General features: G+C 47.7%; 2 protein-coding genes across 3 annotated transcripts in view; both read left to right on the top strand.

Moving 5' to 3' along the window:
• Nucleotides 1-4,014: 4,014 nt before the first annotated feature.
• Nucleotides 4,015-7,964, top strand: C19H1orf50 (chromosome 19 C1orf50 homolog; the record flags this gene model as incomplete). The annotated part of the gene is made up of 3 exons (XM_034753615.1): nucleotides 4,015-4,158; nucleotides 5,734-5,865; nucleotides 7,515-7,964. Coding segments are annotated over 3 exons (462 nt in total), but the record flags the coding sequence as incomplete, so codon positions are not given.
• Nucleotides 7,965-14,401: 6,437 nt separating this feature from the next.
• Nucleotides 14,402-15,370, top strand: part of CDC42 (cell division cycle 42) — a 38,535-nt gene continuing 37,566 nt past the window's right edge. For both annotated transcript variants that reach the window (XM_034753105.1, XM_034753106.1), the window contains exon 1: nucleotides 14,402-14,505. The gene's annotated coding sequence lies outside the window, so the exon portion shown is untranslated. The remainder of the gene's footprint in view (nucleotides 14,506-15,370) is intronic.

Raw genomic sequence — 15,370 nt, 5'->3', positions numbered from 1 at the left:
GCCCCCCAGGACCCTCCTTGCTCCCTGTCCCCTGACTGCCCTGACCCCTATCCACCCCTGCCCCTTGACAACCCCCGGGACTCCCATGCCTCATCCAACCCCCCCTGCTCCCTGACTGCTCCCTCCAGAGACCCCCACCCCCTATCCATCCCACCCTGTTCCCTGTCCCCGACTGCCCCCACCCCTTATTCAATGCCCCCGGCTCCGGACCCCTTACCATGAGGCTCCTAGCAGCATGTTCTGCTCCGCGAAGAGCCAGACACGCTGCCCTGTCAGAGCGGGCCGCCCCGGCCCCCAGACCACTGTGCGCACGGCGGCATGGCTCCAGGGGAGGGAGGAAGGCGGGGGAGGAGCCGGCGGCTTGCTGCACTCGGCCAGGTGCTCCGGCCCGGGAGCGCAGAGCCTGCAGCTTGCCGCACCAGGAGAGTGGGGCCATTTTTCCACCCCTGCATTAGTGTGTGCCTGGGCACACCAGGCACACCCCGTGCGCACGCCTATGCTGCCTGCAGAGCTGGGCACCTGGCTAGCAGCTGCTGCTCTCCTGTAGTCTTACAACCCCCATTTTTGGGTCTGCCCCCCATTTTGAGAAACACTGAGCTAGACCATCCTGCCAGGTGTTTGCCTACCTGTTCTGAAAACCTCCAGTGATGGAGATCCCACAGTCTCCATAGGTAATCTGCTCCAGTGCTTAACTACCTGCTAAGAAGTCTAACCTAAATCTCCTTTGTTGCAAGTTAAACTCATTACTTCCTGGCTTGTCCTCTGTTGGTAGGAAGAACAATATCACCCTCCTCTTTATAACAGCCTTTTATGTATTTGAAGATTGACACCATGTTCCCCCTGTCTTCTCTTGCCCAAACTAAATAAACATAGTGGGTTTTTTTCAGTCTTTCCTCATAGGTTATGTTTTTTAGACCTTTAATCATTTTGTTGCTCTACTCTGAACTTTCTCCAATTTGTCCACATCTTTCCTGAAGTTTCGTGTCCAGAACTGGAGACAGTACTCCAGTTGAGGCCTTAACAGTCCTAAGTAGAGTGGAAGAAATACTTCTTTTGTCTTCCTTACAACGCTCCTGCTAATACTGTACAATCCAGAATCATGTTTTCTTTTGTTGCAACATTGCTGGTTCATACTTAGTTTTCAGAGTAGCAGCTGTGTTAGTCTGTATCTGCAAAAAGAACAGGAGTACTTGTGGCACCTTAGAGACTAGCAAATTTATTTGAGCATAAGCTTTCGTGGACTACAGCCCACTTCTTCGGATGCATAGAATGGAATATATATATATATATATATATATATATACACACACACACACAGAGAGCATGAAGTTGTAAGACAACTCCCACCTCTCCATGCTCTCTGTATGTGTATATATATCTCCTCAATATATGTTCCATTCTATGCATCCGATGTAGTGGGCTGTAGCCCACGAAAGCTTATGCTCAAATAAATTTTAGTCTCTAAGGTGCCACAAGTACTCCCATACTTAGTTTGTGATTCATTATAACCCTCAAATCCTGTTCTGCAGTACTTTTCTCAGCAATCGTTGCCCATTTTGCATTTTTGCAATTCATTATTCCTTCCGAAGTGTAATACTTTGCATTTGTCTTCATTGAATTTCATCCTGTTTATTTCAGATAATTTCTCTAGTTTGCCAATATCATTTTGAATTCTAATCCTGTTATCCAAAGTGCTTGCAACCTCTTCCAGCTTGGTATTGTCTGCGAACTTTATAAGTGTACATTATCAAAATCATTTATGAAGATATTGAATAGAACTAGACCCAGGACAAATTCCTGCAGGTCCTCACTTGATATGTCCTTCCAGCTTGACTGTCAACCATTGATAACTACTGAGTACACTTTTCCAACCAGTTGTGCACCTGCATTATAGCAGATTCTTCTAGGCTGTATTTCAGTAGTTTGTTTGAGACAGTCATATGAAACCATATCCAAAGCCGTACTAAAGTTGAGCTATCTCACATCTGCTGCTTCAACCTTATCCCCAAGGCGTGTTACCCTGTCAAAGAAGGATATTAGGTTGGTTTGACGTGATTTGTTCTTGACAAATCCATGTTGACTGTTACTTATGGCCTTATTATCTTCTATTTGGTTACAAATTGATTGATTTGCTCCATTATCTTTCCAGGTATTGAAGTTAAGCTAATAGGTCTATAATTCCCTGGGTTGTCCTTATTCCCTCTGTTTGCTCTTCCTCTTGCTTCTAATGTGGGCATCTTTAGAAGCATCTATTGTGGGACTTGGCAACCTTGGGGTGGGCTATCACCAGTTGGTCAGCAATGATCTCTACACAATGATGTCTGACTGTCTGAAGAACTCACACTGGACCTAGACAGGTAAGCAATGGAGGTCAGCAGAACCCCTTGGTACCCTGCTCAGGCCTGGTCTACATGTAAAACTTAGGTTGACCTAGGTGCATCACTCAGGGGTGTGAATTTTTCACACATGCCAAGAGTCATACTTAGCCCAACCTAAGCCTTGGTATAGGCATCATTAGGTTAATGGATTAATTAGTTACTGCCTTGCAAGGGGGTGGCTTTACTCCAATGACAAGTGGTGCCACTTCCCGCAGCTCCCATTGTCTGGGAACGGCGAACTATGACCACAGGGAGCTGAGGGGCTCCGTGCCTGTGAAAGCTCCAGGTAAACAAAACGTGCCAATCCGCCAGCGGCTTATCCGGATGGGCCGGGAGCCAACGTTTTCCAACCCCTGAAATGTAGGGTCGGCTTATGAAAGGGTCATACAGTTTTTGCTCTTTTTACCTATCCATTTTGGGGGGGTCGGCTTATAAACGAACGGGCTAATGAACAAGTATATATGGTATATACGTTGCCTCTCATTGGGGCCCCGATCTTGCTTGCGGCCTCTATGCACTACTGTAATACAAATAATTCACTTTTGGTCCCTTCTTTCAAGGTTGTACTTGAAATAGAAAAAAATCAAGGGAAAAGGCATCACTCGTTTAGTCAATCAGAATGAGGAAGAAGAGGCAGTTGTTTCCATAGCAGAAGACTAAGGGCTGTTCTACACTAGAAATCTAGATTGACTCAGCTACTTTGCTCAGGGGTGTGAAAAAGCCACACCCCTGAGCCATGTAGTTAAGCTGACCTGAATCCCCATGTAGCCAGCACTAGGTGGATGGAAGAGTTCTGCCTTGCAGGTGGTGGATTTTACTACAGTGATGGGAGAACATTGCTGTAGTAAATGTTTACATTGAAGCGCTACAGTGGCACGGCTGCAGTAGTGTTTTAAGTTTAGACATAGGCTTATACTTCATATTGCAGAGATCGAGGTGGTTCAGAGAAGAGTGAGAAGAACGATCGAGGAAAGGATTGGACTTGTTTGCCTTTGAAAGAAGAACAAGAAGACAGGGCATGATAAAAAATACATAAAAGAATGAATGGCTTAGAGAAGGTAGATCAGGAACTTCTGTTCTCCTGTCTCAAAACGTAAGAAGAAGGGAATGTTTAATGGAATTAAAAGGTGGGAAATCAAAAATAGATAAAAAGAAATACTTTTTCACACAATTGAAGAGTGGGACTTATTGCTACAGGAAGTGTGACTAAACTTTTCTACTGTACCATCAAAGCACTCCTAGTGGACACAACTTATACTGGCAAAACTGAGCTTCTACTGGTATAGCCTATTGCAGGTTCTCGAATTAAACAAGCTTTACCAGCAAAAGTAAGGTTATGTTGTCTAGCTGTATTTACACAAGGAGCTTTTGCCTGGCTAAATGACAAATCTCGTGTTTCAGAGCATAAACCTTATCAGACAGGTTCAGGAAGCACTTACTTTATGACCATACCAAATCTCAGGCTGCTTATGGCAAGTTTTCGTGCCAGTCTTCGTGTAACAATGCACACTGTGCAATTTCCATAACATTACCTGAAATAACCAGCCTGAGTTTTGGTGAGGTCAGAAAGGCCGACATGGTGGGAGTAGAGCTGGCAGGCATTGAACCCATACAGACTAATCTTTGCAAGGAGTGAGAAGGCCAGGAAGTTTTCTCTGATGCCTGCTTATTAAAATTTCCCTCTTTCCTACAGGCAGATGAATTCATCCGAGCTAATGCCTGCAACAGATTGACTGTCATAGCTGAGCAAATCCGGTATCTGCAGGAGCAGGCCCGGAAGGTATGGAAGAATTTAGCATTATCAGTGCTTATCTGTCAATCCTGCAGGTTGAACTGATTTCTGGTACATGGTTTGGAGTTGTGTATCCATTTCATGGTACAGAGAACAGGAAAAACCAGGCAGCAGTCCAACTCTTCTTTCAGAAGCCGTTCTGTCGCTGGCAGAGAAATCCCTTTCCAGGAATGAGTAGTGTGTGGAAGGAGGAGGGCAAAAGTCTTGATACAGAATGTGTGACCAGAAACTCAGACCTTTGGGCTGGCTCCCAACTTTTTGGAGTAAAGGAGATTGTACACTTCATACTCTTTGGGAAAGAAGCACTCTCTAAAGCAAAAGCAGCTGTCTCACTGGAATGATAGGATTTGTGACATAAACCTCCCACACCACAGAATTGTGCTCCAGTATCTAAGCTAAAGGTGTTACAGAGGAAGAAACAACAAGGTTTGGATGCATCCTGAATGTGTGGGGTAGGAGAAAGAGAGTACTCAAAGATGGCTTACTCCCAGGTTTCGGAGGAAGGTGGTTTGGGAAGCTTGGTTTTAGCTATTTTAAATTAATCTTGATTGCAAAACATCCAGGAGGAGATCTGGGATTCTGTAGAGTGGAGAGCTAGATCTGTCCTCTTCTTAAAAAGCTAAATGAAGCCATGTGAGTAGTTAGATTTTCAGAGAGGATGGATGTAAAGGGAGAAGAGGATTGGGTTTAGGATATAAACTGGGGGGCGGGGAGGGGTCTATGGAGAATAGGAGGAGGGTCCACCAAAGGAGATACTGACTGAATGACCAGGGAGATGGAAGGCGAGCTCAGAGCTGACATAATTACAAAAGCCAAGGGAGGACAAGATTTCGAGGTCTGTATGACTGTTTCGAAAGTAGCAGAGGTGTCAAGGATGGGTATGTAACATGATTTTCACAGGGAATTTCTGTCCTCGCTTGTTAAGGACATAGTTCCCTATAGACTTGATCTCAGCTACTTGACTGATTTGTGATCCTGAGACAGATTTGAACCCATCTGTGAAAGGCAAGTGCTTTATCTAGTAAAGGCAGGATCTGTGTTGCTTCCCTGAACTCAGCAGCCTAGAGTCTTTGGTGATCCATCATTAGCAGGTCTTAGCCCTGACACTCCATTGGGTTGTAGTTGGCCATTGTAGACACCTAGGGAAGCCTCAGAGTTAACAGATAACTATAAAAGTTTTCCTTTCCCCCCAACTTCTAAGAAGCAAGTCCTGGAACTTGAAATTTGGAGCCATGAAGCCCCATGCTCACTAATAAACCTGTGGCCTTTGTCTAGCACGTCTGTTAGATGGAACAGCCAAGCTAGAGTCCAAGGGAGGAGTCTACATAGTGCTGATAGTTATGGAACATTGGCACAAATTAGCCCACATTGTTTAGTTGACTTTACTGAGGGAGGTTCTTCCCTTCCTTTCCAGAACTACAGCATAGTGTTCCTGGTGGAAAATTGCTGCTGTGTTTCAGTTCTGGAGGGCGTGCTCTATAGTCTGAGGTGTTAGCGTTGCATTTTATTTTTCAGCTGTGGATTTCAGGGGGGGCAGGAGTCTTACAGTTCTGTTGTGTGTAGGTCTTGGACGAAGCTAACAGAGATGCTGATCTTCATCATGTAGCCTGCAATATTGTGAAGAAACCAGGAACCGTCTACTACCTGTACAGGCGGGAAAGTGGCCAGAGATACTTTTCCATCCTTTCTCCTAAGGTAGGTGGTAACCTACTCTCCTGTAAGAGTGGGAATCAAGACTGAGCATGAAGGGTATGTCGCCAGCACACATTGGGGGCTGTCTCATTCTGTCGGCTCTCTCAGCAAAGGGTCCATTGAGCCAATGGGGGTGCACTTACCAAAGCTGCTCTTAAGAGGGTAGTTTTTGTTGTTGGTGACTTGGTTTGTGCTCACGGGTTGGCTTGGGAGCTGTATGGTGAAATAGTCTTTGAGGAAAGCTGAAAAGACTTTAGCTGTTTAGAAAGCAGGCCCAAAAAAAAAAAAAAATCTAGGTTGACCTGAGAACTGAATGGGAGATTTCAAGGAGTCCCCTCCTGGTGGAATTAACATGCATGCTTGCCGATCCATCTCCTCTGAACCCCATGTCAGTGAATCTTCTCAGGACAATCTTTTCCAATGTTTAAGCCCAACAGTTGAGCATTTCATGTGTTTAGACATGGAAACTGGGGGCTACTTAACTGTTAGTGGGGAGGTCTCAGAGAAGCTCCCCTGCCCCAGGCAGCCACAGCTGTCCTTTCCTTGGGTGTGAGCTAAAGAACCTTTAGAGTTTTCATTAAATATAAAATTGAGGATTCTTGTTACATATCAAGAGGGTTACATATGACATGCCCCAAAGGGCTGGAATGCTATGTTATGTGATACCATCTCCTCCCGCCCCCGTGTACCCCAGCAGCAGCTTTCTAAGTAGGCCCCCTTCTGGTGACGATGCTTACTCTATACCAGTACTGTGATTGTTCAGGAATAGAGATCACAGCCTCCTAGGGCTTTGCTCATGATGTTACCCCACTCCGAGGAACCTCCTCTGCGGTAAAAGTTGTTGTATTTTCTCTCTGAAGTGTCCAATATCCAATTCACATTCTTTAATAAAAACAGATTTTGTAATGGCATAGTACAGAAAAGAGCAAACCACAAATCGAGGCCCATGGCAATGAATGCCTCTAGTTGGCTAAGCCACTGCTTTGTCCCTGTCAGCTCTGTCACTGCACAGAGCTTGTATTAGAAAGTATGGTAATAGGCCTTAAAATGTGCCTGAGTCATCAGCAGGGTTGCTTCATCTCGCATCTCTAGGGAGGTCACAGGCTCTGAATAGCCTGGTACTCGTTTCAAAAAACGTAACACCAGCATTTGAGTATTTCGTCAAACCAAACTAACATGAGTGAGTTTGCTTGAATCCTCCAATTCATATGACTCCTGGTACCTGTCCTCTTTCCCCCCTGCTTCCCCCTTCCCCCCAAACAGGTATGTCTAGGCAAGATCCTCTGAATCCCATCTCCCCCCACCCCCCATATCACACGCATAGCTATTATATGCTTTACTATTCTTAACATACACCTTCCATTCTTATTTTCATGTTAGTGAACACACTCAAATACACCTTTGTGTCTAGGTACAACTTTTTCCTTCAGAGGGCTAACAAATCATTAATACCACAAGAAGGGAAGCAAGCCTTCAAAATTGGGGAAAGTCCTTGGTTAGGAAGTGTGACAGCACTCTGAATATTAAACTCTATCAATGTTGGTAGAGCGGTTCAGTCCTAGCAGACAAACTTGTGTGTAATCTGTGTTACAGCTGAACTTCCCGTGAGTGAGACCAAATCCTGACATTAACTTGTCACCTGTTTTCTACAGGAATGGGGGACCAGTTGCCCACATGAGTTCCTTGGTGCCTATAAGCTTCAGCACGACATGTCCTGGACTTCATCCGAGAACATTGAGAAACGAGATGCTGAAATTAGCATCCTTGACAAGCTGCTGAGCCAGCAGGCAGTGTTGCCTCAGTGTACGGAGCCCAACTTCCAAGGCCTCACCAAATGAAGCAGGCCGGCAAGAGCAGCTCCGGCACTCTGAACAGCTCTAGAAGAGGATGGATTTTCCTTACCTGACTACTGCAAAACGAGTTCTAAGAATAGAGACCAAGAAATGAAAACCGACTTCAGCAGCTCAGTTCAGCTACCCCTAGTTCCAGATTTTCATTTAAAATTCTAACACAAACCATTTCTGCCTTGCCCCACAGCATCTGACAACTTGTAGTTTGGTTAATTACTCTACCAGCTCTAAGAACAGACATCTCTCAAGTTCCTCTAGTGTCTTCTCCCATGATTTACTAGGGCCTGGTCTACACTACAGAGTTAGGTGGACATAAGGCAGCCTACATGGACCCAATTATGTCAGTGCACACACTACAGCCTTGCTCCTGTTGATGTAAGTGACCTATTACTCAGATATAATAACTCCACCTCCATGAGAGGCGTGGGGCTTATGTTGGTGTAGTTAGGGTGACAGTGTGTGTGTGTGTGTGTGTACACTGTGGGATATTTACATTGGCTGTTGGCTGTTATTCTTGTCAATTTCATGGCTCCAGCACTGAACTGTGAAATTGGCTGTTGGCTGTCATTCTTGTCAATTTCACAGTTCAGTGCTGGAGCCATGAAATTGACAAGAATGACAGCCAACAGCCAATGTAAATATCCCACAGTGTACACACACACAGTCCCTCAGAGCTCAGGCTATTACCCCAGGACGAATGGGGGGCTCCCTGCTCCCAGCGAGGCTGCAGTCCCCAGGGGCTCTCAGCTCCCCACTAGAAGCCTCATGTTCTTGAGTTCTACAACCAAAAGTTCTTTTTCTGTGCCCCCTCGCTCCCTCCCCATCCCCCACTCTCAGTGGTTGTCCTTAATCAGTGAGGACCCAGCGTTCAGAAGTGCATTTGTGTGAAGTGTTACTCAGGGAAGAAGACACCAGGCTTGCTCCACCATCCGAGCACTTGCTCTGCCTGGTCGCCCTGCCAGCTTCTGTTCCTTGCTGCCTGGCTGCCCTGCCAGCTGCTGCTCCTCGTTGCCTGTCAGTCACCACTTGCTGCCACCTGCCTGTCTCCTGTGACCTGTGTAGGTCAATCTCTTTGGGCTTGTCTACACTTAGAGCACTATAAAATGTAACTTGCTGGCTCGGGGGTGAAAAATCACCCCCCTGAGCACAGCAAGTTTGAGCACTTTAAAGTGCTAGTGTGGACAGCCCCACGTGACCACACACACTTCAAAGCGCTGCCATTGGAGTGCTTTGAAGTTTCTAGTGTAGACATAGCCTTAGTGCTTCTAGTGTAGACGTAGCAGAAACACTGCCCCACTGCAAGGGATTTCAGCTCTCCTTGAGTACTTAACAAAGGCTCCTGATGAAGCCTATTTAGCTCTATCTTTGAACATTGGGAAGGAAGCGGTTCAGCCAGACTGGGGACCCTTAGGGAGAGTCTACACCTCCTGGCTGGGACCTTTGTCCCCACCCCTCTCACTTTCACATACATCTACCTGGGGCATGCAAAGTGTCTAGTGGGACTGAACACAGGGCTCCTAGGTGCTCATCTTAAATATTGTAGCATTGTGTTTTTGGGTTTTCCTCGAATACTCCACCACAAAAGAATTGCAGAAGCAGCGGTGCTGCCAGAATAGGAAAAAAAAATTTGTTCTCCCTTCTTTATTATGAGGACTCCAGTGGCACCTTAAAGACTAACAGATTTGTTTGGGCATAAACTTTCGTGGGTAAAAAAACCCCACTTCAGATGAAGAAGTGGGTTTTTTTACCCCCAAAAGTTTATGCCCAAATAAATCTGTTAGTCTTTAAGGTGCCACCAGCGTTCTCATTTTTGTGGATACAGACTAACAAGGCTACCCCTATGATACCTTTTTATTATGCAATTCCCATTGCTTGTTGGGTTTACTTTCACATGAATCATAACTTCTAAGCACAGCGAGTCAAAACACTGGTTTTAAATCTCAAAGTCTCTGGGATTTCCAGGAGGGGTAGGAGGCGACTTAGTGAAGGTATTTTCTCTTGTTCTCAGCTGCTCACTTATATTTCAGTACCAAAGAATAGAAATTGAGAATTGAATTAAAATATCTTAATTTGTTAAAAGAACAGGAGTACTTGTGGCACCTTAGACTAACACATTTATTGGAGCATAAGCTTTCGTGGACTACAGCCCACTTCTTCAGATACATCCGAAGAAGTGGGCTGTAGCCCATGAAAGCTTATGCTCTAATAAATGTGTTAGTCTCTAAGGTGCCACAAGTACTCCTGTTCTTTTTGCGGATACAGACTAACACGGCTGCTACTCTGAAACCTGTCATTAATTTGTTAATGCCACCTTCAGAGCCCGAGGACTAAAATGCAAACTATTCCTTGTCTCCAACTTTATTATGGGTGATGCGATATTATTTCTATAGAGATGAAGTGCACATGACATTCAGTACACACAGGGAAACTAGGTCTCTGCCCTGGTGACTTAATCATCTTAAACAACAACAACAACAAAAAATTCCAGTCAAAGGTTTAATCATTGTAAAAAGAGCCTCAGTTATTTCAAGTAGGCAGTTATATAACAGAGTATTGATCTCTTTGCCTGTTGCACAGGAATCACTTTTAGCATCCTTTCTGTTGGCTGGAATGTCACATGGACTGGGACAGCCAGCCCAGTGGGAGAGTCAGCTGGCCAGCTCTGGTTATAAATTGCAGTGACCTATAGCAGTTAATATTAATATTAAAATATTTCCAGTGTTGTTTTCAGCCCTGGGGAAACATTTAAATAGGTGGGAGGTTGCTATGCCTGAAAGAGCATTTGAAGTCTCAGGCACTGACTCTGCAGGAAGCAAAGAAAAGGTTCTGGGTTCCCCTCTCAGCTTATGCACAATTTCCTGCCATAGTGGCCAGTTTGGTGAATCTGCACTGCTTCCATTTGGTGGCAGCATAGAGCATTTCTTGATGTGAGTAGTTTGCTCTAATTCACAGGGAGCTTTGAAGTGGCTCTTAAAAGGAATACGTTACCTTTGTGCTCTTATAGATACTGGCTGCCCCTTTCAAGTGTAGGTTTTAACCTAGAAAGCCTTAAATGGATTCTGTCCTGAACACCTGCAAGATGTGCCTGTCCCCCATTATAGCCCCAGTGGCCCAGATCATCCGGGACATCGAAGCTTAATCCTCCCCACCCAGGAGTGCTGGAACAATTTTTATAGGGGGGTGTTGCGAGCCATTGACCCAAACTGTAAACTATATATATATATATAAACCACGTCAAACCAGAGGGTATGTCAGCACCCCTAGTTCCTGCACCTGTGTCCCCAACCCATTTAATTAGAAGGGAGATGGAGGGATGTTCAGAGAGGGGGCTGCAATGGTGGAATCTGCTCCCTGCTTCAGTTTACTAAAGTTTTGAATCTGTTGCCCTTCAGATCATATTGCAAGGTCCATTTGTTCTCCTGGTGGCTAAGGGCTGAGCTTCTAAGAGAACTCTCATCACCTTTCCTAGAGAGTTGGGGTTTGGGTGAGAAGTATGTTGGGGACCCTAGACCTCCACTGTATGTGGATTGAATGGATGTGTCCCCAGAGCACCTAACTGGGCACTGCAGAAAGTGAAATAAATCAGTTGTGGTCTTAAATAACTAAATATGTAAGTACCTTATTCTTGGCATGGCCCCTCTTCCTGTCAGCTGAGCAGGTTCCACCTTCTCCTGATGATCAAGGATCCTAGAAATCTGTTTGCCATGGAACAATGTGGAATGGGCATTTTTACAGAGAATCTTTCATTTTTACATTTTGTGAAAAAATAAAAACATACACAGTGGAACCCGGATTATCTGATCTAATTGGGACAGAGATCAGATCATCAAAAATTTGGATAAACGGGAGAATTGTTGGGGCTTGGGCTGTCAGCTTATATTTACAATTTTTAACTATAAAACATTGCATTTGACAGATACCTATATAGTGGCTAGGGAAACTAAAGTTCAGCATTTTATTTTAATTGTTTAAAAACATTTTTATTTTTTATTGGAGAATTTGGGGATTTTTATCATGGAAAACTAGAATCCCTGATGATGATGCATGGGTGGGGGGCAGCATGTCATAGGTTCAAGAAACTAGGACCTCCAGGGCACCTTTCATCTGCTGCCTCCTTCAGGGGAGTGAGCCTGGGGGAGTCCAGCAGATGCTATTCTTGGGTTACTAATCTAGAACTCTGCCAAAACACTTAGAATGCCATTTTCTATCCACATGCCTGGGACTTGCAAAGTGTCTAGTGACTGAGTGCAGGGCTCCTCTTGGACCCATGTGTCATTCAGTCCATATCTGACAAGTGCTGAGTTGTGAATGCGCTTCGAAGCAGGATGTGCATGTGTAGCCTGTCTTTGCTTCAGGAGGTGCTCTAAAGTGGTAAAAGTTACTGACTGTTTAGTGTCTGACCCACCAGTAAAACTAAAGTCTAGGTTTGGTAGAGCACAATGCTTCCTTCCTAACTCATTCAGTTTCTCTCCCTAGTTGAGAAAGGAGGCCAAGACCAGTGTTGTGCACTTACATAACTAAGAGCATTGTGCACACAAGTGTATTGGCATTATTAACCCCAATAGGATGGGTGCTGTCACCTACTGGCTAAGCCATTCTACTACCAGATAAGAACCTGCTGGAGATCAGCTTTGTTTCTATTGATATGCCACAAACTTTCTGTGTTATCATTGGTAAATCACTTAAACTCAGGCTCAGCTCCTCAAAGGTAATTAGACCCCTAACTTCCAAGGGAGTTCAGTGTCAAACTGCAGGCTCTGAGCATCTCACTATATTTACTATATTTATTCTTCACCACCTTTGTGAGGTAGGGCAGGGCTAATATTTCCTGTGGCACAGAGAGACTAAGTGACATGCCCAAGGCCACAAAAGAAAACTGTAGCAAAGCAGAATTTTTAACTGCTCTCTCAAGTCGCAGTTTAGTGCCCTTACCACGAGACCACCCACTGCACTATCACTAGTAAAGGTAGGATGGGAGCATATCCCAGTCACCAGTGATTTAACCTGTGTGTCATCTAACCGTATTCAAGCTAGGCCAAGGCACCATGGTGATTAAACATCTGGCAGATGACAGTGGCCTGTCCCCTCCCACTGTTTGTCCCCTCACTCTTCATGTCACTTTTACAGCTTGGATGAGAAGCACCATTGAGCCAGGGCCAGGCACGTGGGTGGTGCTGTAAAATAATTAACAGTAAATAATGCCCCCTCTTTTGCCCTCCAGTGTCCAAACTGGCTTTGCTGCTGCAGGAGAGAGAAGAGAAACAGCAAGGAATAGGTAACAGCACAGAGGGCGATGGAGAGGCCACAGGCTAGCAACAGGCACAAAGCGATGCTCAGAGAAATGAGGCAGGGTGCTCTGGCAATGGGGAGCCCAGAGGCAGTGGCAGCTCCAGGCACCAGCACAGCAAGCGTGTGCCGGGGGCGGCCTGCCGGTCACTGTGAGGGTGGCAGTCAGGCAGCCTTTGGCAGCATGTCTGCGGGAGGTCCGCCGGTTCCGCAGCGACTGGCAGATCACCTGCAGAAACGCCGCCGAATCCGCGTGACCAACGGACCACCCGCAGGCGTGCTGCCGAAGGCCACCTGACTGCTGTGCTTGGGGCGGCGAAAAACATAGAGCCGCCCCTTCCCAAAGGGATGGGGCAGGGCGCTGTGATGATGGGTGCGCCCAAAGGGATGGAGCAGGGCTCTATAGCGATGGGCACAATGGGGCGCCCAGGGGGATGGGGCAGGGTGAGGCAGCAATGGGGTGCCTGGAGGGATGGGGCAGGGCACTGTGGTGATGGGGGCGCCCAAAGGGATGGAGTAGGGCTCTATAGCAGTGGTTCCCAAATTTTAACAATCTGTGAACTCCTTTCACTAAAATGTCAAGTCTCACGAACCCCCTCCTAAAAATGAATATTTCCTGAGTATAAATTATAAAAGCAATGAACTTGGAAATACACAATTTGTTTTTATGACATGCTTATTACACACTATTTATTATTAATTATTATTTATCATTACAGTATTTTGATTACATTATGAAAACGGCAATGCTCTTCCAAGATCTCACTTTCGTAGCTTGTATCACGTTGAATAAGCCTGTTATAAGACAAGGCTCCTATGTTTCTTATAAGGAGTCTTGAAGTTTAAATCTCCTCAGTGTGATAGACAGGCTTGCTTTGATCTGCTTAGCTCTTGGAAGTCCAGTCGCTCTGGGCTGCCGGCCCCATGCGGCCCGGGGTCCCTAAGGACAGCTCTGTCCGCCGTTAGGGAATTTTTTCCTGAGAACCCCCTTGTAACATTTTGCGAACCCCAGTTTGGGAACCACTGCTCTATAGCGATGGGTGCGATGGGGCACCCAGGGGGATGGGGCAGGGTGAGGTGGCAATAGGTGCAGTGGGGCACCCAGGGGGATGGGGCAGGGTGAGGCGGCAATGGGTGCAGTGGGGTGCCTGGGGGGATGGGGCAGGGTGAGGCGGCAATGGGTGCAGTGGGGCGCCTGGGGGGGATGGGGCAGGGTGAGGCGGCAATAGGTGCGATGGGGCACCCAGGGGGATGGGGAGGTGCCGCGTGCACTGGGCGTTCCCGGACAGACGGGGGGCGGGACCGAAGGTCGGGGTTGGGGGCGGAGCTACCTCCGCAAGGCGCGCAGGGAGGCGGGGCCAGGAAGTTCCGCTATTCAGCGGACCCAAGCTACAGCCTCTCTTGTGCCGGCCCCTCCGTACGTGCGCGGTGACGTAGCGTGCGTGCCCCTGCTCCCGAGCGCAGGCGAACCCGCACAGAGCTGCCAACGCCCGGCGGAGACTCTGAGGTGAGGGAGTGCGGCGGGGAACGGGACCCAGCGAATCCCGGGGGGGCCCAGCCCCGCGCCCGCCATGGAGGGGGGGGTCGCGGGCATTCCCGCGCGCGAGGCTGGGGGCCCTTCCCACGGGGAGCGGGCGGGCCAGGCCCGGGTGTTCGCTCAGCCGCGCTCGGTGCGCGCCCCCGGAGCAGCGGGGATCTGGGCCCCCCGGGCCGTGGCCGTTTGTCTGCGGGCGGGGCTGCGATCTCCGGGCCCCGGGAGCTGGCGGGTGTTTCCGAGGGCAGGGGGCGGATACGGGGGGGCGCTCGCTCGCTCCCCCCTCCCCCGCGGCGCCGACTTCCTGCTTGTGCCGAGCCGCCGACATTTTACAGCACTAGGGAGGGATGTGGGACCCGGCCTCTCCGCTCGCCCCGCCCCTCCCCTCGCCGGGCCGGGGCGCTCGCGCCTGCCGTGCGCCCGTGTCCGCTCCCGGCGTGGGGAGGGGCTCCGGCGGCCCCCTGCTATCCCGGTCTGGGGGGGGGGTGGTAGGGGAGGAACACGCCTTGCTGCCTCAGCCCGCCTTGGGTCTGCACTGCCATCCTGCTGACAGCAATCCGCAGGGAGCCAAACGCGCAGGCCTCTGTATTAAACCAGTTATAGTGGGCTCACGGGGCTGCACCCCCAACACGGAAGGCTAATACTGCCACTCTCCTGGGGGCAGAGGGCTCAGCCCCTGGCTATTTCCTGGCATATGCTGCACATACAAGCTTTTGAACTTTAAATTCAGATTTCCAGTACTTCACTGCTATGACCTTAAATTCAGATTTCCAGTAATTCACTGCTATGACCAGCTAGATGTGTAAAAGGGACAGAAACCATCCTGTCTTTCTCTAAG

Source organism: Trachemys scripta, chromosome 19 (assembly GCF_013100865.1).
Source record: "Trachemys scripta elegans isolate TJP31775 chromosome 19, CAS_Tse_1.0, whole genome shotgun sequence".
Classification (NCBI taxonomy): domain Eukaryota; kingdom Metazoa; phylum Chordata; order Testudines; family Emydidae; genus Trachemys; species Trachemys scripta.
The sequence above is the reverse complement of the archived record's forward strand: the minus strand, read 5'-3'. Positions and strand labels throughout refer to the sequence as shown.